The following is a 23,733-nucleotide window of genomic DNA, read 5'->3' as shown; positions in this document are numbered from 1 at the left end:
ATTGGGAGGCAATGTTTTGCTTTGTACAAATGGGCACTGTCAGGTAACGGAAGAAGGGTAAATAAATGACGAGGCATCGAACCGATAACTGTGAATAAATTGCCACAACTATGGGTGACTGTTTATGTTTAGTTTAATTATCAGAGATAGATTGCTGAAATGAGGAAGAGGTCATAACCAAGATCCTCCGATCACAAAAGACACTGACGGACGGTAGATTATAGCTGTCATCAAACCTTTGAACTCGCAGATTTCTAACATCCCTGTCAACTGAAAAAGAAGCAACTGTTTCATCAAATTTTTAAGAACCGATAGATGATAGAGATGATATTTTTCTACTTGTCTCTGGTATAGCAAACATGTCTTGATAAACATCTTGAGTCGGCAACTTGTTAAAATGATGACCATACCGACGCATTAGTTTACAGTGGAAAATGCCTGGAAGTGACATCCAGCATGAAGCTCTCAGCGCTTGTGCTAAATGGAGGGGCTTGCTGGTCAATTCTTTGAAAAAAGTGAGTTCTTCAGCTACTGTTAAAAATACCAGCTAGCCTGCCAATGTTTTAAGAATGCTACAGAATAAAAAGATACCAATAGTAAATTCAGTATATAATATTGTTAGATGTTAAATGAAAACTAATGTTAAAATGATGTTAGATAGCTAATATGAATTCAGTAATTGTGCTTTCAATACAATATGGTTTTTAGAATATGTTTTAGCCTAATAGACTTGAGGGTTTAATAAATATCCGTTCAATGACTTTTTACAGACCACAATCAGTATCAGACCACTGGCACAACCATTGGCAGCAAAGATGGTACCCTGGGCAGCAGTGGTACTTGAGACATCTGTGACCATGTCTATGCATGTTATTATGAAATAACGGTGTCTGCTAAATATCATATCTTAGCTTAAACATGTCTTGTGGGCCATAACTTTTATAATACTCACTTTTATTAAGGTTGGAAGACAGGTTCAACCTTCCCTGAGCATTTCTGGAGATGCAGTCACCTATTTGGAAGAGCTTATTATACAGTTGATGTATCTGATCAGTGCATCATCTCCGCATACAATACAAGATGTTGAAGACAGAGTAACAAAGACTTTCCCACAGAAGATTAAAGAATGGGCAATTGCTTTTGCAAAAGGGAAAAGAAAGAAAGGCTTGATACTCCCTCATGATAAAATACACCCATTTCTTTGCAAGGTATTGTCTTATTCATTACTTTATCTTTTCTTATGTATATTGTCTTCTTATTTGAATAAATAAAATCCTTGCCCAATGTCTCTGGAATGCGTATTGCTTTTTTTTTTTTTTTAAACACAACTGTTTTAAAAAAGGATCACATAGCATCCTCTCTTTTCCAAAGCAAAGTTGGTTAAAGTTTTAAATATCCTAGCTATCTGAAATTAATCCATTTGACCCTGCAAACCTCTAAACTTTGCATAAAGAAACATTGTGTGGCTGGCGAGAGAAGGTTGCAGTTTGAAATAGTCAAAAACTTAGTTTAATGTACCAGAAGACTTTTAGCAGGCATTAAAAATTAGTCTGAAATGTTTGCTGTTATTTTATATGTATGAATTTCAGATGAAAAATAAAATAAACCTACACCCACAGGCAAATGTTATGTTCTGAAAGAAAGTACTTCATTTACTTTATATATTGAAAGTAAATGAAGTAAATACCTGTATGTGGATGAAGTACTTTCGAAAATATAAAAGCAAAGAGGGCATTTATCCAGCTTTCTGATTGTTAGAAATATGCCAATCAAGTTTTTATATACCAATTCAATTACAATACAGACATTATGCCATAAAACACTGCAAACTCTTGAACCAAATCTATCTTATTCAGTGTTTCTATGTAATTATGCATTGGTTTGAATTTTTTCTTTTTGCCTTTGCAGGAAGTGCTCAGCTATAAGGTGGAAAGCTACACATCAACATTTATTGTTGCTATATTGGAATATATATCCTCTGATATTCTGAAGGTAAAATCTTTATACAATGTTTCTCATCAAATAGAGAAAGGAAATCCACCATTAATTTTTTGCTAACATTTTGCTAATATTTTACCCTGATGCTGCTAATCATATTTTGCTTATGCTCTGCTACAACATTATTCATCTTTTTGAATCATTCAGCAATTAACATCATCATTTTGGTTTTTTAAAAAATAATTTTTGAAACAAACATTCAACATGATAATGAATACTTTTAATAATAGTACAGATCCTCATTAGTTTATATCAGGGGCGGCTGGGAGCGGTATTTTTTTCAGCAAGCGCTCTCATAATCTATTGGTCATATATCTTTTAAATGAAACTAGCACTGAGAATCCTTGGCAAAAACAGTTTATTTGGACAGCTAACTGTTTTCCTGCCATTTTGAAATGATATGGCATGATATGGCCATGGTAAAGCGAGCAGAAGCCGCTACTCTTGATACTGATTTGATCCTTTCAAAAAAAGACCTCCCTCCTACGCTTCTTGTGACACTTATTGTGACGCCTTCATCGGACAGCCTCAAACAAATACTACAGCCACAGCCCTGGAATTTTGCTATTAGGTTTGTGAATCCTAATAGCAACTTTCATATCCACCTTTGTTTGTGTCTCCTTGTGTGACGTAAAGTGGCCAATCATGCTGTTGTAAAAGACCCAATATATGCAGACTTACTATTAGCTGGGTCACTTCTAATAGCAAGATTCCCCCGATCCTTCTTCCATTCATGCATATGGCCATTTCTAGTTTACGTTGGGGGTTTTAATGACATACTGACAGAAAATCCTTTCTTCACAACAACAATAAACACAATAACAGCGACTTTGTTTAAATATATGAAAGATAGCGCTCTCTTATTTTCTTTAGGCTCAGCGATATGTTGTTTATTCTCAAGCTACACGTTAGTTTAGTTTCATCAAAAATCTGAATCTGCACTTAAATTGAATTGAAAAATATGGTGCTTTGGTTTTTTATGTTAACAATGAGCATTTATCAGAAATGTTTGTCCTTATTAAGGAGTATTTCAATGTACGATACTTGCTGATATGATTTTGCTATTAAAAAACGGCCGTTAATAGCAACAAAAAATAGGCTACGATTATGGACAGAGGGCCTTTTCATTGTAAGCTGATGATATTCATCTGCGTGTCGCAGGCCATCGAAGCCAAAGCCTACAGTCGTAATTGAAAGACTGAATGTGTAGACATGACTCAGAACTGTAGATATATCCCAATGAAGGTTGTTTTAGTAGAAATTTGAAAGAATGCCTCTGAATTTTATTTAGAACTAAGAAACATGCTGCAACTTTACAATCTTTTTAGGATTAGTATCAAAATCAAAATTAAAGGTCTGATAAGTCTGAAAATGGGCCATTTTGCTCTGGAGATCAAATAACCTCCGACCATGGCCATAGCCCCCCCCCCTGATTTTTTGCTTTTCTCTTTATGACTATGAGAAAGAGAGCGTTACAATAGAAAATGGCAGGGTGTTTTCGACTTGCGGCCAAGAAAATCAAGATGTAACGATGAGATAGAGCATAGAAAAAAACAGTGCAATATTGAAAACAACCATTGAAGAGGGTGTGGTTGGAAGTACAAAACAGCGACAGCCATGCCCTGATACCCTGATTTTCTCTAATAGCAGTTTAAAATCTCTCCCAGCCGCCCCTGGTTTAATTTTCTTTTCTTCAAATATGAATAAAGAGTATCCCTATTAAACACCAGCATTATTGTTAAGGTTTATAGTTGTCCAGCAAAATCATGGTTAAGGTTTATGATTATAAAAATGCCTTTGCACGAAAGCTTCTTCCATAAATTATATTTTTCCTAGCTTGCAGGGAACTATGTCAAGAATATTAGAAATACTGAGATAACCTGTCAGGATATCAAAGTTGCTATGCAAGCAGACAAGGTCAGTCATGTTTTATATCAACATCTGTTTTATATCGAAGGTTTTGCTCACTGCTATTTACTGTACTTCCCAGATTGTTCTGGAGAATCTTCTAAGAGGTTTACATGTTAGTCAGTATTTGCTAAGCTAGATAGAAGTATGGAATTTTATTTAGAATCCTTTTCCTTTCCTATTGTTCAATCGTTTTGAATTTTTTCTAAATTCAATATAATAAAACTAGTATAGAAACTGCACTGAGTATATCTCATTTGAATCTGTGCAACAAAACTTTTTATTAACAAATTTAATGTGATTTTGAAAAGTGTTGTCAACTGAATGGGAAGGCTAAGTGTATAGTTGAAGAAAAGAGGTATATAGATATGTAAGATATTTACTTTGGTTTTTGAAGAAAAACTTTAATATTAATGATGTAAAAAAAGTAAGTAGAAGTTAAAAACAAAGTTGTTGTTTTGCATAATGAAATTGAATTGTTTGCTTGTTCTTTTAAACAGGTTCTGCTAGAGATGTTCCATGGTGATGAATCTGAACCACTGATTGAGGCCAGGTTTGAGGTATGTTGCTTCATTTAGTTTTGGTGCTCAATCCTTTCAATAGGAAAGTTGTCTTAAGTATGCAGAAAAGCTACAATTATGACCACAAATTAGCATCATTTGGTTAAAATGGGTTTAGAATTAAAGCTAGGGTAGTTCAGTGGCTAGCATTGCAGACTACAGGTCCAAGGGTCTTTGGTAAGAGTCATTGGCATTAATGTCACTTCACGGTGAAGGTAGTCACTAGCTTTTGGTATATCCATGTGTTGGAATTTAGAGTTGTGGTCACATCAAGAAGTGGGGCCAGGACACTGCTCTACAAGCAAAGCTTTTTGGTGTCCTTAAATCTGCCACTGACGACTATGTAGTAAAGAATAAAATAATCAGAATAGACAGCAATGGAGATTAGATTTGTAAATCCTCTACATAGTGACATCTTATTATCCTCATAAAAAATTTCCTCTGTCAATTACTTATATTTTTTGGTTTTGGGCCAGCTCTTTGTCTCTGTAATTTGTTCATTCTTCTTTACTTTCTGTCAATTACTTCAGTTATTTGTTTTATCCAGATGATCTTTCTACACTTTTTGAATTTTATCTGTTTCATTTAACTCGAATATTTGGTATTTTATTATTTCAGCCTTTAGCAAAACGTGGCTCACTTTCATATGAAGACATTCTCAAGGACTTTCTTATTTCAGAAGATCAGTACATTAGAGAGCTAAACCTTCTGATCAAGGTTTTTTGTGATTTTTCTCATCGCCATCAACAAGATTCCACTTAAAATTTGTTTCATTCTTTTAAATTATACATCAAAGAGCTTCATACATAACCTTGGAATACTTATTTTCAGTCCTGATATTTTCAAATTTATTTGAACGTGCATTTTAATTTATATACATTAAAAATATGGAGTTTTTTGCTTATAAGAAAATTATTGTAATTGAGATATAGAGGTTTTAAATAAGATTGGAAATTTGTCATCTACTATTTCAGCATTAAAGTCGTTTTGCCTTTATCTTTACTGCTTAAAAATAGGTTTCTTTGTTTTCATTGTGCTTTAGAGAAACATTTTGATGCTTTGTCGAATCAAATAGGCAAAATTCAGTCTCTTTCCAGGCTAAATGGGTCATACTCAGTCACTTGATTAGCAGAATTTCATAGAAATAAGTGCAGTTTTCCACATTGAGAGGCCTGGAGTATTTTGGCTTAGTTCTGTAATTCATCCCTGAAATCTGTTTTGGACGATGAATGAATTTTCTTTTTGTCAGGTCTTTATGCAGCAGTTGGTAGCTGTTGACGAAATATCTGAAGAGGTTTGCATTCTTTTTCACTCAAGCAAACGAATTCTTTTTCACTCGTACATCATATTATTTGCCATAAGAAGATGAATATAGATTTATAATATATGTAACTGATCTATTAAAATCTGAACAATCTTCTGTCTTGTTTATGTATTAATTCTGCGATTTATTGACACCGAGATTGGAATGTTTCAATCTGAATATTTTGCACAAGACTGTGGGATTAATTTCAATTTACCAGTATGAAGCCCATCTTTATTGCCAACCGAATGTGACTGACAGTTCAATTTCTGTATCTCCAGGACTTGATAGGCATATTCAGCAACATCAAGGATATTTACGAAACAACAATAGGATTCTACAGTATGCTGGAAGCTGCCGTTGAAATGGCGGATGAGGACTCACTTTCCAAGAAGAGTCCTCTTGTTGGCGATTGCTTTGAAGAAATGGCAGAAGTAAGCCATATTTGCTATTAATCTCTAATAGATATCGTGCTAATTCGAACGCACAAACTTATTAAAGTTGGTTATAGGCAGCCTGCAAAACAATGAGCAAAAAGTTATAGATGTTATCACATTGGCTGCGTAATAACCTTTCACCAATGAATGCCTGTAGGAGACGGTGCCAGTCAATCAACGTTTTTTTGTCACTGGAAAAGTGGAACACGTATTGATAAATGTTATGCGTCTGTTATAGGCCTCATGGCATATTTTTAATATTTTTTAAAACTGTCTCAGAAAAACAAAAAGGTTTAAGGCGCAGAAAGCAAGATTTTCGTATCACGCTCTTCTAGAGTTTAAAATTTCTGAATAATAAAAACTGTTTCGATCTTTTCTGTTCTAAAAATATACTCGTTTTTTTAAAAATGCTGTTTTTAAATTGCGTCTCTGTTTTCGCTTTTAGGCCGCTGAATTCGATATTTACGAGTATTATGCACTCGGAATTTCGACCAATGGCCATGGGTTTTCTAAGCATCTTTTCATGAAAATACAAGAGATACTGAAACGGGCGAATGTCAGGGAAACTTTAGAGGTGTGTTTAAATTTGTTTTTATTCGAGCCTAATGATTGGTCAATGCTGCTTTCCAAGCACCTGCATCACTCTAAAGGGCTGGTAACCTTCATGTTTGTTAAATGCTACAGTTATTTCATTTGGAAATAGTATTTTTAATCTACCATTTTCTTCGTTGGCAATAGACAAAGATGTTTTTTGTTCATTTTCTTCTTTGCCAATCTCTAATGTCTTTTCCAGACTCAATTTTTCGTTACAATTTTAGTCTAGTCGTTGAACCCTGTGCTAGATTGTTCTAAACTGACACTTAGATATTTCAAATTGATTTTTCTTATTCTTATTAATTAAAATCTTTTGCAGCCTTCAATGAAGTCATACTTTCAGTACATTTTGCCCAAGTTTCTGTACATACCTGTTTTTCATTGCTTGGAGTATTTTGAATACATGAACGTTAGTATATATTTTTGAGAGTTATTTTTAGAGAGAAATAATTTTTTCAAAACATTTCTTGCAAGTGTGTAGGTGATAATAGGCACATCAAGAAAAAGAGACATTCAATGATTAGCTTAAGTTCCCAGGAATTCTTTGCAAACCAAAGTCCTCTCTGTTCTCTTGTTACAAATACCGTCGATCTGAAACGTAAAAAAAACGAGTAGATGCTCGAAACATCGTATTAGAACAATCCAACTATTTTATTTCATTCTGGTACTCAATTTATTTGCTAACCATATCATCGTTATTTTGGATGAAGTACCACACGCGACGTATATGTTTAATTGTATGAAAAAGACTCGTTCAATGATAGACGTACATCATTACAGTGGCCATCTTTAGTTACTTAAATTAGTTAGTTTTAAGCAGTTTTATCTTGCCCATACTTGTACTGAATTTTCATCATGGATTTTTTAAAGGAAATTTACAACATTTTACTATTGTAGGTTAGTTTGTTTATTTTTAATGTAATGTAGAAGTGAAAAATCTGCTTGATTCCTAACTTAAGTATCCCGATTTTGTTAGTAAATCATGCCAAGTGATTGGTGCAGTTCAATCAAAAGTATTAAATGCTATTAAATGCAAGCAACAAATGCTATTTCCTTCCTAACCATTTTTAAATGCATTTTGTTTTGTGAATTATTCTATCGAACATTATTTTTGTCCTAGACATCCTAGAAATATATAATTTTCGATCTTCATCTAGTTATTAATGAACACATCTCCGAATGAAGAAGACAGAGAGAAGCTAGATGAGGTTTGTTTTGTTGTAAATTTAGCTCATTACACTGTCTTGTCGCCCAGCTTATAATTGCCTAAAGTTATACACCAAGACGTTATATACCATGACGTTATACGCCAAGACGTTACACACCCAGACGTTACACCCACAACCCACAAGTGTAATTCAGTTAATGAAAACTCTTCGCCCCTATAGTCACATTTTGAAACATTGGAAAATTATCTTACTCGTTAAGAATTATCTTAACAGCATGAACTTGAATAACGTAGATGCAATTATGACAGCTTTAATTGCCTGTTCAATATTTTTGCATTTTGATATTTTCGGACTTCTTCGAGGAAATGTTCTGCGTTCTACTGAACACCAACACTTTTTATATCTTATGATCTATGCAAACAAAGTTTCACTTTGTCAATTACAGTGAATTTTTCACTTTTTAACCAGCTGTTTTTCGTGTGGTCTTGTCTCAAGGAATTTGAGATAGGACAGTTTTCCCTCTTAAATGTTGTAGCAGATCAATCTGTCAGCCTTCATAAGCAGGCAAGACAAAAATGGTTTATCTCTAACTTAAAAAGATTGCATTTGTGAACTTTTGAAAAGTTGTTTGGATAGTTTTCAATTGGTTTGACTAATGTTTTGTTCTGCAGAAAGTTCCGGCATGGTTTGTCCATTGCAACGGCCTATCAAAAAGCCATCGTTGTCGTCTTTTAAGTCACAGAACCCGGTGACACTTCCCCCCCCCCCAAAATTTGAATGTTTGGTTAAGGGGTTTTAATCTCCCATAAAATAGAAATATTTTGCAAGCATGTTCAGAAAGCTATCATCTAAAAAATTGTCAAGATTATGTAGCAAAATTGGCTCCAAATTAAATTACATTGATTCCTTTAAGAAGGCAATGAGATACCAGCATTTAAAAATATCAAACCGTTATCGTTCATGAATCAACAAGCAACGCACTGTATCTTATTTCTAATTTTTTAAAAGGGTTGTTTATTGAAGGAATCGTCCGATATGCCTACGTATTACCCCATCTAATGTGCACGATAAGACCGTTGTTGCGACAATAGAAATGTCTAAATTAAATGTAAAGGGGCAGTAAATGAATAGTTATAACATTTTGTTGGTATCCATGCCGGTAGAGGTAAAACATCAAGTCTTGTTTTCTCATTCTTGCAGAGTTTGTAACTCAGCCATTTTTTTTCGCATCCCCGCCTTCCCGTTACGTTAAGACAACGCAGGGCTGCAAAGTTGGTTGAAAATTACCTGAGTATAATCTTATTAGCTAGCGTGCAATATTTTGAAAATAGAAGTGAAAGCAAGCTTCCCATTCAAATTTTAGTCTCTTGGAGCCTTGCGTGGTCTTCAGGTATCATTAGAAAGAATTGGATCAGGAAATTCCTTCAAAACCAAAGCTGAGTAGGTTTCAATTCATTTATCTGTTGCGTTTTGGATTCTCTATCCTGTTACAACAAAATATTTTTGATTTGATATTTCACCATCGCAATGATGTCATCAAATTTGTTCATAACGATATTCGAGTCAATGATACATGCACCTTCGAATTTGATTTCTACAAACAAGTTTTGTTGTGGAGATATATTCATTTTAGTTACAATTCAAGTATTCAAGTATACCAAATATCATGATTTGTGACAAGTTGGTAAAAACCTTCCTTTTTTCAACGACCTGCAGATCTATTTCGACAAACTGCATTTGGATATAGTCAGTACTTGCTTACATGCCATTTCGAAGACTTATTGTTTTCTATTTCTCTGTCATTCATAGAGACCGGATTTTTTATCAAAGACGGATCGGAGGAATGTCGACCTCGCCAACTTCTAAACTTAATGAAATTCAGAAGAACATCGATGGCTGGGAGGTATTGCAATTTACATTCAGTGAAGTTTTAGCTTTTAACTAAGCTCATCGAGACAGGCACACTCGTAAAATGAACGAAATTAAATGTGTTATAAGTTAGTTTTTCTTTCTGTATTTCTTAGGGAAAGGACATTTGTCAATGTACATCAGAATTCCTGAAAGGTAATTTGCATATTTTCAGATCAAGTATTCATTTCTTCTTAAAGTAGATTGACACTAAAAGCAACATAAAGTATTTTCCATATTGCCTATCGAAGAAGATGCATGTTTCTTGGCTCGAAGCTGTGAATCAATGCGTTTAAAACCTTTTCAAATTTTCTCTGCTAAAAAGTACTTTAAAACAATAGAAAAGAACTTGATGGCTTTTGATTTTCCTGTATGATGGCTTCCAAAGCAGGTTAAGGTAAAAACTTATCGAAGCAATAAGAACGAGCTGTTCTAAATTCCACAATTATTGGTCACTGTTTTGTAAGGTATGACAAGTACGATAGCATATGTGCTAAAGTTTTTTCATTCCCAGTTTTATTGTGAGAGAATATTGCTACAGAAATAATTCTGATTATCTTGACCAGTAGAGGAAAGGTTTGTGTTGAAACAGCCTTTTAGTTTGAACGTGCTCATTTGTCATTATCTTCTTGACTCAGATCGAAAATAAGATAATTATCATATTCACTGACTTTGCTTGGTTTAAGAAAGTTTAAAAATCTGTCTTTTATGGTTTATTTCAGAGGGTCCGCTCTGGAAGATAGTTCCAGGTGGCAAAAAGGTATTTGTATCACCAGAAAATTAATATTATGTGTTACATGAAAAGGAAAAAGCATAAATTGAAACTAGCCATGGCACCGTTGTCGAAAGTTAAAAATCGTAGTTATGTACATTTAATTTTTGATGATTTATTTATCATTTTCAACCAAAATGACTTATGCTCCTTTCGCCCACTTGAAAGCCGCCCCCGCAAAGACCTGCAGCCCCCCTTGACTTGACCTTCTTTACAAGCTTTGATTTAAAGGGGCGCCACTGGCTCCATACGTGTAAGGATATTTAATATATCGGTAAGCTTTGACGATAACTGCCATGTGCTTGTGTTTCAGCTAGGCCTATAGATTCATTATGGATCTAAAAAGCTTTAGCGTTTCTAAAAATGTTTGCTTTTACGTTAGTCCCATTTGATGTTCTTGTTTTGGCTGCATCCTTTTCATTCCTGTTTGGTAAACAACCAAGATGCAGTAGCCAATGCCAGTGAAATACTGAGTTCCTCGAAATCCTGCAGGACCTGAAAGAACAAAAGATTTTCTTTTTTGTTGTTGTTCGTACATGAAAATAGTTATACTACAAACCGTTCTCTTTGAAATGAGCACCCTTTGGATCGCCTGTCATTTCACTCTACCGATTCATGCCCGCTTACAAAGAGGATACTTTTTTTAAGTTCAAATTCATTAATTTGAGCCATTTTGTTTCTTCTTTGATAGGGTGCTACCGACCGCTTTATGTTTCTGTTTGATAGTCTTTTAGTTTTGACAAAGCAGGTAAGATCTACAAATGATTTCTTGAATTCACTTGCAATGAAATTCTTTCTCTGATTTGGTTAAAATTTTTGAATCACGTTATAAAGAATAGTTTATTGCAATTGATAACTAGAAGAAGCAGCATTGTACCATATTTTGAATCGGATGTAAAATTGTTCGCGTGACGCACAGTTGAAAGTTTGCATAATTAGTAAATTGTAATGATAGTTTTACAGTTATTATTTTTGTTCTTTTACAGAACGCTAGGCATTCTCTGCCTGGCTTAACGGGAGCTGAATACAGGCTGAAGGAGAAGTTTTTTCTTAGGAAAGTTGAGATAAAAGACTTAGAAGACTCCGACGGTAAGGTAACCTTTAGCTTTTTAATAAAGTAACCTAGTTTTGCTGAAGAGTAGGGTGGCTTATAAATGAACATGGCTTGTAAACGAGGATGCCTTATAAATGAGGGGGGGGGGGGGGCTTGTAAATAACGGTGGCTTATAAATGAGGGTGGTTTTTAAATGAGGGCTGCTTATCCATATCCATATAACAAACGTTCTTGCGACTGTGAAGCTGAGGGTGATAGTGCAAAAGATAAGGAAGGATTGCTTTTGGGCGACATTGATTATTCCATGCTGAATAATGTTGTTGGTTGAAGTTCCTATGTCTATTTTTATACTTAAGTAGCTTTTGAACATTGCTATCAATTTTTGCATTCATCCTTTCAATCTACGTGTATCTGCATGGTTTTAAATTGTATTAAATTGAGGGAAGCATATAAACAAGGGCAGCTTATAATAAAAAAATACTATATACAGTTGCCCGATGATCTCATCAAGGGCGACACTCGAAGCTGCAACTTGGAACCGTCCTATTATGTACACCGAAGCATTTTGTATCTATAAAGACGCAAATTTAGTTTGTTCTAGTTCGTGTTAGACCCCCCTGGACTTACCTCGATCTGATCTCTCGCTGGAGATTTCCTAACCCAGGCAATAACAATTTTGCGTCTGGATGCTCTTCACACTTGAATTTTTATTTAATAAACCAAGCATTGTTTCTGAGTAAGTCTAGATCGAGCTACTGTGCATGTTTATAGAAACAATTATTTTTTGCTATTGGAAGAATGTTTTATTTAAAATATCGTATAAGTAGATAATTAAGGCTTTAAACCTTGGAGTGGTTGTATTTTCTCGACTGGGTACTTAGTGTGCCTTACTTCTATTTTAAATCACGTGGTATCGGAATTGGCACAGGACCGATGTCCGCGGAATTTAATCTGAGCGAAAATTAAGAGTGAAAAGGGTTTGAGAGCGAAATTTGAGGTGTTAATTGGACAAAAAATGTTATCATTGTTTCCGATATGTTCTCTAGCTCGGTGTAATATTACGGATAGTCGAGTTCAATATATTTTCTCCTCTCCTTATGCCACAGTTTATAGTCAAGGCTATAAATCTATTCGTCAGCTAGTTTCTTGATATCAGCTCCTTTTTCATGAACTTCAAAGCTTTTTGGCTGCCAAAGATAAACAAACGTTTGTGTCACTATGGTAGACCATTTAATCTGTTTCCTTTTTGGATAGTAATCTGTTTTCTTTTTTTAAGTATTTCTAGATAGAATACAGCTAAAATGTGATAGAGAAATAAAATTTCAAAAAGTTTCTTTGCGGAGATTTTCTAGTGATATAGCTACACACCGGCTACGTTTAGACAGAACGATGGAGGTGATATATCACCGATTGTGGCAGACAGGTGCCCGAATTTAAAACTGAGCGAACATGTCACACTAAGGGTGTGCCAAATTATATCAATTTGATTCTAATGCTGATCGTAATGAATTTAGATATTATTATACATCCAACATTATTTTTCCATCCTTTTAGAGTATACCAATGCATTTGAGATCTTACCAAAGGAGCAGCCTCCTTGTGTAATGTTTTGCAAGACAGGAGAAGAAAAGAATGAGTGGATGGCAATTTTGCTAACCTTGCTGTACAGAAGGTATTTCGTGCATGCAAAGTATAACCTAAGAAATTGGCCTATGTTGAAATCTGTTTCCCTTTTCCTGCTTTTTCATGCTGAAATCTTGTTGGCTAATTAAGATTGGAAAGATCTGAGACTGCGGCTCAAGGGCATTTGTTGACTCATAACCTGACAGCCTGTTTGCTGAAAGATCTGTTATCTACTTACAACACCTGTTGTAAGATCACAAGTTGTTTGAAAATTTCATTGAATTAATTCAAGGCCTGTTGTTATTGTATGTAACAAAACAAAGAAAACTGAGGCGAAAAATTCAAGATCTTTTTAAATTGTAGATGCAGTTATACCTGATTTCTCAGATACAGTGACAAAGAATTTTTAGCAAAAAACCTCAGTTGAACTCCTTATTTTGATGTGGGCTTACGTCAAGTCTATAAGATTCTTTTCTTCGCCCGCTAGCACATTGGATCGTATGCTTGATGCAATCTTGGTTAGTGAGGGGCAACTTTCACAAAATCAATGGAAAATTCCAGACCAATATTGGTGAGTTTATTGTGGCTTTCTTGAATATTTTTAAACTTCCAGTGGTAGCTTGCATCGTGTTTCTGGCAATCCATAGGTGCAGATTTTTCAGCATAATAATGAATTTCCTTCGTGCAACCTGATATAGAGTAGCAACCATTTTGATCTGGGCAATCGAGAAAACAAAGGTTTCACAGAACTTCAGCCTTACTTGTCATATCTTGCTATGCATTGTTTAAATAGATAATGCAAATCATAACCTGGTCTTTTTCGCTTCCAGTTTTGCCGTTGAAGATTCGGATGGAAATATAGTATTTGAAGAAGGACAGGAAGTAAGGGAAAACATAATCCTCGTAATACCTATTTTAACATGGCGTATTATCACAATTTGTATACATTTAACTATAATGAATCAGAATTTCACTGGTTTGATTGCTGGTTTGCAAAATTTGGAATATGTACGCGTTGTTTACATAACCTGTTTTCACTGTTTGCAAAGTTTTTATTCTTTCTGACGAATATTGGTCGCAGCAACCTAAATGTTTGTTTAGGTGTCTTAGATCTTGTCAAGCTACCATGCTAGATCTGCGTAAAGACCAATGGTTGTCCAACTTTAGGTTTTTATATGCGAACTGTTCCGTTCAGCTAGGCGATTATAGAAATGTTTGGAGACTGATTTCTCTCTTACTGCTTTCATTATAGAATAAAACGTCAAAATAAACATAGATTTGTACAGTGCTCGTTTTCTAAAGCAACAGATCTTTTGAATCTAAATGAAGTCTTCCTTGCAAACGAAGAATCTAGTTTAAATTGACATTCATTTGACTTATCGGTTTCAATATTTACTAAACCAGGACAAGGACACCTCGTACCGACTATGTTTTTGTTAAAATGTGAGAATGTTTTTGTTAATGATTCTGTTTACCTCGGTTTCTGCTTTGCTCCACATATCAATAATATTTTTGCTTTAGGATCGAGCTGTCCCTGTGCTCAAAGGTGGGACATTACTGAAGCTGATCGAGAGATTGACGTACCATAAATATGCAGGTATTTTTCAACATTTCTGCACAATTAAAGGAAAGCGGTTGTTCTATTCAGTTTCAAGGCGTTCAGTACGTTCGAGTGTGCTTGATTTCCATCTAACACCGAAAAGAGGCGCAGTTTTCTTTTCGGCCAATTCCTTCACCTAAATCTGAAAGATTTTTTGGGTAAAGAGCTTTGAATCTATTGTTTGAATCTATTGTTTGAAAGTGCTAGCAAATTTCTGATTGGTTATCTTTTTATAGAATTTCATACGTTACCTGATATCTTATTTACTCTTTTCGCTTCTAGATCCGACTTTTGTGAGAATATTTTTAACCACTTATCGATCTTTCTGCACGCCGATGGAATTTCTTGATTTTCTGGTGAAAAGATATCTTTTCGTTTGCAAATAGTTATAGTTTTCCATGAAAATATTACTAAGAATCATTCAACGTCCAGAATCATTTAACGAATCTGAATGAAACGATTATATTTCTTTATTACGAATTTTCCATAAGTCATTTATGCAAGCTCTATTGACACATTCTAGTAATAGCTTAATCAATATACTGTCATTGACCGGATGTTTAGCGTCACATGTTTCATTTCCCCTTTTTCCTTAATTAACTTGCATTAACATGTTTCGTTTCCCCTTTTTGCTTAATTAACTTGCATTTGTCATCTAAAAGCCACCTATATCTCTGTTGGTTCTCCATCGATGCCTCTAAATAGGTTATTGACTAACCGGATTTACCTAACTCTTTTCGTGACCAATGCATGCTTTGTAACCTTGACATACCCGTACGTATGAAATTCCCGAGCCATTATTGACGGAAAAAGAGCAAATGGTGTCGCAAAGAGGCCATGCTGTTGTAAGAGAAGATTTAAAGAGATTTAGAAAGGAATATGTACAGCCAGTCCAGCTCAGGTATAATGTGCTACTTTGTAGCTCTTAATTTCACTTGTTTGCACGCAGGTTCAGTTGCAAACTTGATAGAGTTCTATTAGTAAAAGGAAGATTTCTGTGTTTTGACAAACCAGCAAGCACCCATCAACGTCTAGTATTGCTTCAGAATTAGACTTTTGACAACCAGAATTTGTTGATAGAGGCGTAAACTATCTGCTTTTTTCTATTAGTTTAGCATCAGGCTCTCTTTTAGAACAATGTTTGCTTCTTTTCGCATGATTTATAATGCTATTAATGCTGTAAATCAATGTTACCGACCATGCATTTTGAGAATTTGAATGCTGTAAAAATTTTCTTTTACGTCAAGGGTCTTGAATGTCATCCGGCAATGGGTGGACCAGCATTTCTACGACTTTGAGCGGGAAGAGGGTCTACTTGAAAAACTTGAAGATTTTTTCAGTCGAATTCGAAGATCGAAGGCTGCGAAGAAATGGGTCGAATCGATTGACAAAATTATCCATAGAAGGGTATGAAAATGCCTGTGTACATCGTGTATTTTTTAGAAAAATAATATTTTAAACTTCTGTTCATTGAATAAAATATGTCAAGCTTAAGTGATGATCAGAAGATTTCTATCTTCAATCTCAGATAAACAAAGCAAAGATTTTGTGACTGAAAAATGTTGGCCTTAACACTACATTTTTATTTCACTTCGCTTGTAGAAAGAGGCCACGACATTTAGTCCAGAACACAGCTTTTCGAGTCCAACCCCTCCGCTCGAATGGCATCTCACGACGGATCCTGAAAAATTCGACATTTTGACAGTAAGTAAGAAAATCTCTTGGAGGTATTTGGGAACGACACTTGCCTGATTTCCTTACATTCCTTGAGACCCCTGTTTTTTTATATCCTGAAGTGATCAGTTAAGACTTTGAAAGTCGGTTTTTTACTTTCCTGTTTAGGACAAAGATTATTTGAACATAGAATAAACTGTGAATGCATCAAAACTTTACTTTTCTCATATCACTTGTATCATTGTTTCAAACTGAAATAGTTAAAAATTAATTTCAAATTTTATATTCACAGTTACATCCGCTGGAAATCGGACGACAATTGACGCTCATCGAATCCGACATGTTCAGGTAGAAATTCTTTTGCACAAACACTGGTTTCTTAGGAACATCACTTCAGAGCTGAAATTTTTATTGTACAGTGAAAACGCCATTAGCTTGTTTTTTAGGAAGAATCTAAAAATTTTTTGTTCACCGAATCGTTTTTGCTTTATTTTCCTTCTTTTTTATGATTGCATGAAATGAATAGTTTCAAAGTCTAAACTAGCCTCTCTCTTGCCATTTTGCTATACCAACCAACCAGCCAAGCTAACTTGCCATTTTTAGCTAGATGTCACCGATCTAAATTTCTATTATAGATCAATCAAAGCTGCTGAACTTGTTGGTGTTGCTTGGACGAAAAAGGACAAAGAAATCTTATCTCCGAATGCTCTAAAAATGATCCGTTTTTCGAACAAAATCACCTACTGGTTTGAAAAGAGTATAATTGATACCAAAAACTTTGAAGAAAGAGTGTCTGTTGTAACAAGAATTATAGAGATTTTGTTGGTAAGTTATGAATACCGTCTTTGAAAATGAGTCTTGAAAATTGCATCAGCGCTTTAGAACTGGCGCGTTGCATTTCAGAAAGTGGCCTTTTAGAAGTGGCGTTTCAGAAGTGGCATTTTAGAAGTTGAATTAAAAAAAGGCATTTTAGAAGTTGAATTAAAGAAGTGGCATTTTTAGAAGTGGCGTTTAATTCTAAGCACGGATTTATACCTGAACTTTAGCCGTCTTTTGCATTGCCGTTTGGGAGTATATGTTACTGGATAAATGCAGCCATTTATGAAGGCAGGTTTTTGTCATATTTTGTTTAACGGCGAATGCTTATATTTCTCCGTTTCTCGAAACTGGAATTGACAAATCAGGTGCTTTTAAAAGTATGCTATGCCAGGCTTATAAGTCGAAACTATGTGAAGAGACGGGACTGTTATTTCTGCTTTTCGAAGCAAAACCTATGCCTACTTGTGAAAAAATAATCTCTTGGCTACCAAACTTTTATTCCTAGATTAATGGTGCAACACAGAGTATTGCAATGGCTTCAAGTAATTTATGCCAAGTATTTTTCATAAATTTTTTGAAGTTAATTAAGTTGCATTGGTAAAGCTAGTCGGAACATCTTAAAGTTAGGATTACCTGTCTCTTTTGCAGGTTTTTCAAGACTTGAACAATTTCAACGGCATGATGGAGGTGGTTAGTGCTCTCAACTCAGCACCTGTTCACCGGCTGCATCTAACGTTCGCTGTAAGCATTAAATAGCTTTTGTAAGCGTTACATAACGTTTGCTGTAAGTCAGTAACTGTCTTCTATGAAACATTTTGAGAGTACCATCAGCTTTCTCATTTAGATTGAAAATCAAGCTGAAAGCTTCTTCTCGGTATTCAAATGCCTATTCACCTTATATTTAATGAATGCTTCGAGTTAGAGTTAGCGTTGTAACAAAATTTTGTCAAAAACCTTCTAACAAATTTAGCTAAGCGTCCAAAAAAATAAAGCTAACAAATCGTTAGGACTGTCTGTAAAAAATTTCGGGCACCTGACCATTTCCCGTACAATTTCTGACCTAATATTTACCAAACCATAACAACTTTATCTAGGCGTCGGTAATCACAGAGATATGTGAAATTGATAATTCGTTACATTCAAGCGCTCCATTGCTTCATTTTGTTAGTAAACAGCATTATTAAAACTGCATTATTAAAACTGCATTATTAAAATACTTTTAAAGCAAACCGGTGGAACCTGTTTATTTTAGGAAGTTCCTCCCAAGAGATTGCAAGCACTTGAAGAAGCGAAAGAGTTGGCTGACACCCACAGTAAGCGATATGTTGAGAAGCTCAGGTCAATAAATCCTCCTTGTGTTCCATTCTTAGGCAAGTATTTGTACTCTTTGCAGTTATTCCAATTAAACTTTTCAACTAGGCCAAAAAGAAAATAAACTGATTAACTTAACTTACTTCTCGAAATATAAAAGAATGATATTAATAATTTGCATATTATGTTTTCTATCAGTAGTTCATCATATATGCAAATTATAAGTTGTATCATCAAAAAAGTAAGTTTTTTACTGAGCATAAATGTACAAATATATGATGCAAGAATCAGTATTATAAAATGTATGACCCTGACAATACTCAAATGAGGGTTGACCATATATGGTCATCCCAATGCCGACAGAGCACTTCTTGCTTGTTATAAAATGCATGACCCTGACAATACTCAAATGAGGGTTGACCATATATGGTCATCCCAATGCCGACAGAGCACTTCTTGCTTGTTATAAAATGCATGACCCTGACAATACTCAAATGAGGGTTGACCATATATGGTCATCCCAATGCCGACAAAGCACTTCTTGCTTGTTATAAAATGCATGACCCTGACAATACTCAAATGAGGGTTGACCATATATGGTCATCCCAATGCCGACAGAGCACTTCTTGCTTGTTATAAAATGCATGACCCTGACAATACTCAAATGAGGGTTGACCATATATGGTCATCCCAATGCCGACAGAGCACTTCTTGCTTGTTATAAAATACATGACCCTGACAATACTCAAATGAGGGTTGACCATATATGGTCATCCCAATGCCGACAGAGCACTTCTTGCTTGTTATAAAATGCATGACCCTGACAATACTCAAATGAGGGTTGACCATATATGGTCATCCCGATGCCGACAGAGCACTTCTTGCTTGTTATAAAATGCATGACCCTGACAATACCCAAATGAGGGTTAACCATATATGGTCATCCCGATGCCGACAGAGCACTTCTTGCTTGTTATAAAATGCATGACCCTGACAATACTCAAATGAGGGTTGACCATATATGGTCATCCCAATGCCGACAGAGCACTTCTTGCTTGTTATAAAATGCATGACCCTGACAATACTCAAATGAGGGTTGACCATATATGGTCATCCCAATGCCGACAGAGCACTTCTTGCTTGTTATAAAATGCATGACCCTGACAATACTCAAATGAGGGTTGACCATATATGGTCATCCCGATGCCGACAGAGCACTTCTTGCTTGTTATAAAATGCATGACCCTGACAATACCCAAATGAGGGTTAACCATATATGGTCATCCCGATGCCGACAGAGCACTTCTTGCTTGTTATAAAATGCATGACCCTGACAATACTCAAATGAGGGTTGACCATATATGGTCATCCCAATGCCGACAGAGCACTTCTTGCTTGTTAAATGTATTGTTTTGGGGGTTTAGTTAATTTACCTCGTATTCAATTTGAATTTCTCCTTTTCCAACTATTCTTAAAACAACCCATGGCTGTTATCTGGTTTAAAAAGTTACTTTGATGATCCATTTTAATCCAGGTATGTATTTGACAAACATACTGAAGATAGAGGAAGGGAATTCAGATTTTATACCAAACCGAGAAGAGGGAATTATAAACTTTACCAAAAGGTAATTTCGTTACAGTTTGTTCGAAATATTTTGTTTCTTACTTTAGATAAAAATTTCCTCATTTGCATGGTTTTTGACCGATTTCGCCTTGGTATTTTGTTCTCCAGTTATTTCTTCTCCAACCTTAACTAGACAACTTAATCAGACTACATTCCTGGATACGGCGTGTCTAATCGCTGGTTGGTTAGCATGTATCAGCAACTTTATCAGCACACTTCCTTTACAAGTTATCAGGCTTTAATGTTCAAGGAGTATCGTTGTGGATTGAAATTGCAGTAATACATCTAAGTGAACTTGTCAGTATACGCGCGTTTTATCTATCATGAGCTTGTAGGAAATTGTATGGGAGTCGCATTTTACTTAAAAGCAGTTCAGAATTTCATCATTTGTACAGCAAACCTTTATTTCTTTGCTTGCTTGATAATGTATAACTTTTTACAGACGAATGGTTGCTGATATAACAGGCGAGATTCAACAGTATCAGAATCAACCTTACAATCTACAAACAGAACTAACTATTCGGGTAAATCCTTTTCATTGCACACCAGTTCAACAATACAAAACCAATACATTATAAGGCTCCTCTTAGGTGCACTTTTTAGATGGTCAAATCATTGAAAAGAGCTTATTTATCTTGTTATCTATTTACTATTCATCTGGTCTTGTTTATTTACCATGTTAATCTCAATTCAAAATGCCAAAATGGTGGGCACCTCACTTACCCTCTCTGCATGCCTCGTTTGAGAACTGCTGGTAGAGAGTACCTCATTTAAGAACTGCAAGTTAAGAGTTTTTAACGATTTGAAACGTCTGAGATATGAGAACGAGTGTCACATTTACTTCTCGATACATTATGCAAATACATTTGTTTTATTTTTCGAAGGCCTTTTTCGAAGATTTGAATCCGATGTGTGACATGTCTGAGAAAGAGGTCAATGACATTCTTTATGATGGTTCGTTGCAAATTGAACCAAGAGGATCAAAACAAGCTCCAAAATTTGTGAGTTTAATTGAAGCACAGAAACTTCTCATTTTAAATTGATTAATCAAATATTCTCATCTTGCTGATTGTTTGAAAATATCATTATTGTTTCAATTGATGTGTTATTTTCATGCCATACAATTATCGACCGGTCTTCATCACAAAATGCAGACTGTGTGTAACTGTGTTATACCGCTAAGACCTTAAAGGCTTCACAAGAGTTGATAACATCAAAGTTGTTAACCTATTCATTGTACGCATTGTACTTCTGCAGGGCGTATTGTAGCTCAAATGCAATGGTCCATACTGATCACCTGATTACGGTCTATACTAACTTTCAAACTGCCTTTCAATCATACCAAACAATGACAATTTTGTTGCACTGCCATTCCTCAACCAATAACCTCATCATTATTATCATGGAGTAACGTAACCTTCATGATTCTGCTGTGACCGTACTTCTAAGGTGCCGGTAATATGACTGTCTTTTCCTGATAGGCACGAAAGACAGAGACGTCTTTGAAATCTCCTGGTATAAAATCAAAAACAAGCACCGGAGGCAGAAAGATTTCCTTGTCAACATCAAGTTCAGATTCATTCGAGATCATTGGTTCGCCTCAGAGGCGACCAGGTGGCTCACTGTCGTTATCGGAAATCTCTGAAAATGAAGAGAGCATCCAAAATGGTGGAAGCCCTGATAAGAGCTTTTCAACTCCTGAGCCAATCAAAGAGACTCCTGAAGAGGAAGTTTCACCACCTCCTAGGGTGCCCCCTCGTAAGCCGTCAGTGGACATTGACAACTTGTCAGGAAATTCGAAATTGTGGGAGGCCTACGATAAAGATGCTCAAAGACCCCCTATTCTTCCACCACGCCCCGCCAGATCGAAATCTTTAAGGACAGCACAGTCCCCTGAACCCCTTCTGCCAGGAACACCTATAAGAAGGGCATTTCCTCCCCCGCCACTTTCGCCAGTCATAGATGATAGCGCGCCGCCTATTCCTCCCCGCCCACCAAGAACTCCGTTGACAGCCACACCAGATGTTTTTGAGAGGTTCAGTCTTCCGCCTCCTGGCACGCCGCCACCAGTTATTCCTCCTAAGCCAAGTAAAGTGGAACAATAAAAAAGTTTCAGGTATCAAATCTGTTGGCAGCACATTGTACCTTATGATGAAGATTATTGAGACAGATAGCCGCTCTAATATCCCTTCTTGTGTCTTTCAGTGGTCTTTGCAGAAATAATGCCATAATACTTACCTCCTTGGTTACACATCTAGGAATTTTTTGATCAGATTGATCAACAAGGTGCCAATTTAAATACCAACAGAGACTTGTTATCCAAATGTATTTGTGTACTCGTCTTCTACATTTTGCAAGCCAAGCTGCTTTTTGCATTTTTATTCAAAATGATAATTCCTATTCTTAAAAACTTGGCAAATAATAATTTCGTAGTGATGTTCAAGAATTTTTACTAAATAATTTAAGATTATAAAATGGTAAAACAGTTTCCGCAACTACCCTTGTAAGCTTTCTTTCCAAATTCCCCGCCCTTCTTAGATTTAATGAACGTTAATTTTACCTCTTTTTCACTTAAGTTTTGGCTTTGGTATAATATTCGCCAGACTAAATATTCGTATAGTTAATTTGCATATTAATTTTGTATCAACTTTTCTACTTCCCCTGGGAATATTCTTCCATTTCTTTTGAAAAGGAAGCACTAAACTGTTATTAAAGACCTTTGCTGATTATCACAAGTCAGGAGAAATTCAAGGTTTAATTCAAGACCATGTACAAACATTTTTATAAGTTTCAATATTTTTGCAGATCCGAGAGTAATAAATGTTATATTTTGTAGTTCAGAGTGACTTTGAGGTATTTTACAGAATTGTGTATTTTTAAAATGGAATCCTGTACTATTTTAAACTAAATTAGTGTGTGATGTAAATTGTGCGACTATTGTTATGTAGATAGCTAATAATACCAAATCGTTCGAAGTTCAATGCTATTAGCGAGCGGACAGTGTTCTGGACTATCAATATAACCCTTTTTATTTCATGTCAGTGATTTAGGAATATTATTAAGAACTTTTTTCCAAGATTCTCTTCAAATATTCTGTGTACATTCTGGCTCTTAGCTGTAGACTTTCCCACATAACACAATACATTGCGGCCATATGGTCAACAACTGTGAGGACACAGAATAGGAACTGTGGTGACTAAGGCTAAAGACAAAAATTAAAGTGCCAAACTTGAAAATCACTTTTTTCATTGTTTATTGCGAGAAAGATTTACATTTTGCGGATTCGGACAGTTGTTTTGATCAACTTTTACATTTCATGATTTGAGATTTTCAACAGTAATTTTACAGAGTAAATACTTGTCTTATTTCGCGAGCTGCT

The 23,733-nt window shown here is 35.3% G+C and overlaps 1 protein-coding gene across 1 annotated transcript; it reads left to right on the top strand.

The window, feature by feature from the left end:
- The first annotated feature begins 15 nt into the window (after window positions 1–15).
- Window positions 16–23,432, top strand: LOC135686097 (son of sevenless homolog 2). The gene is made up of 33 exons (XM_065202266.2): window positions 16–515; window positions 963–1,208; window positions 1,909–1,992; window positions 3,835–3,915; window positions 4,407–4,466; window positions 5,085–5,183; window positions 5,716–5,760; window positions 6,051–6,203; window positions 6,652–6,780; window positions 7,120–7,209; window positions 7,958–8,008; window positions 9,333–9,409; window positions 9,779–9,872; window positions 9,994–10,033; window positions 10,600–10,637; window positions 11,341–11,397; window positions 11,636–11,738; window positions 13,258–13,375; window positions 13,814–13,897; window positions 14,157–14,208; window positions 14,848–14,923; window positions 15,209–15,290; window positions 15,705–15,827; window positions 16,174–16,333; window positions 16,529–16,630; window positions 16,893–16,948; window positions 17,236–17,425; window positions 18,068–18,160; window positions 18,672–18,789; window positions 20,265–20,355; window positions 20,797–20,878; window positions 21,239–21,355; window positions 21,836–23,432. Exons 1-33 carry the CDS (start codon window positions 435–437, stop codon window positions 22,457–22,459), a joined length of 3,696 nt encoding a protein of 1,231 aa, XP_065058338.1. The 5' UTR covers window positions 16–434; the 3' UTR covers window positions 22,460–23,432.
- Window positions 23,433–23,733: the final 301 nt, after the last annotated feature.

The sequence above is a fragment of the Rhopilema esculentum genome, chromosome 10 (assembly GCF_057945365.1).
Source record: "Rhopilema esculentum isolate cy_ngs chromosome 10, ASM5794536v1, whole genome shotgun sequence".
Lineage (NCBI taxonomy): Eukaryota > Metazoa > Cnidaria > Scyphozoa > Rhizostomeae > Rhizostomatidae > Rhopilema > Rhopilema esculentum.
This window is presented reverse-complemented; position numbering and strand designations above follow the sequence as displayed.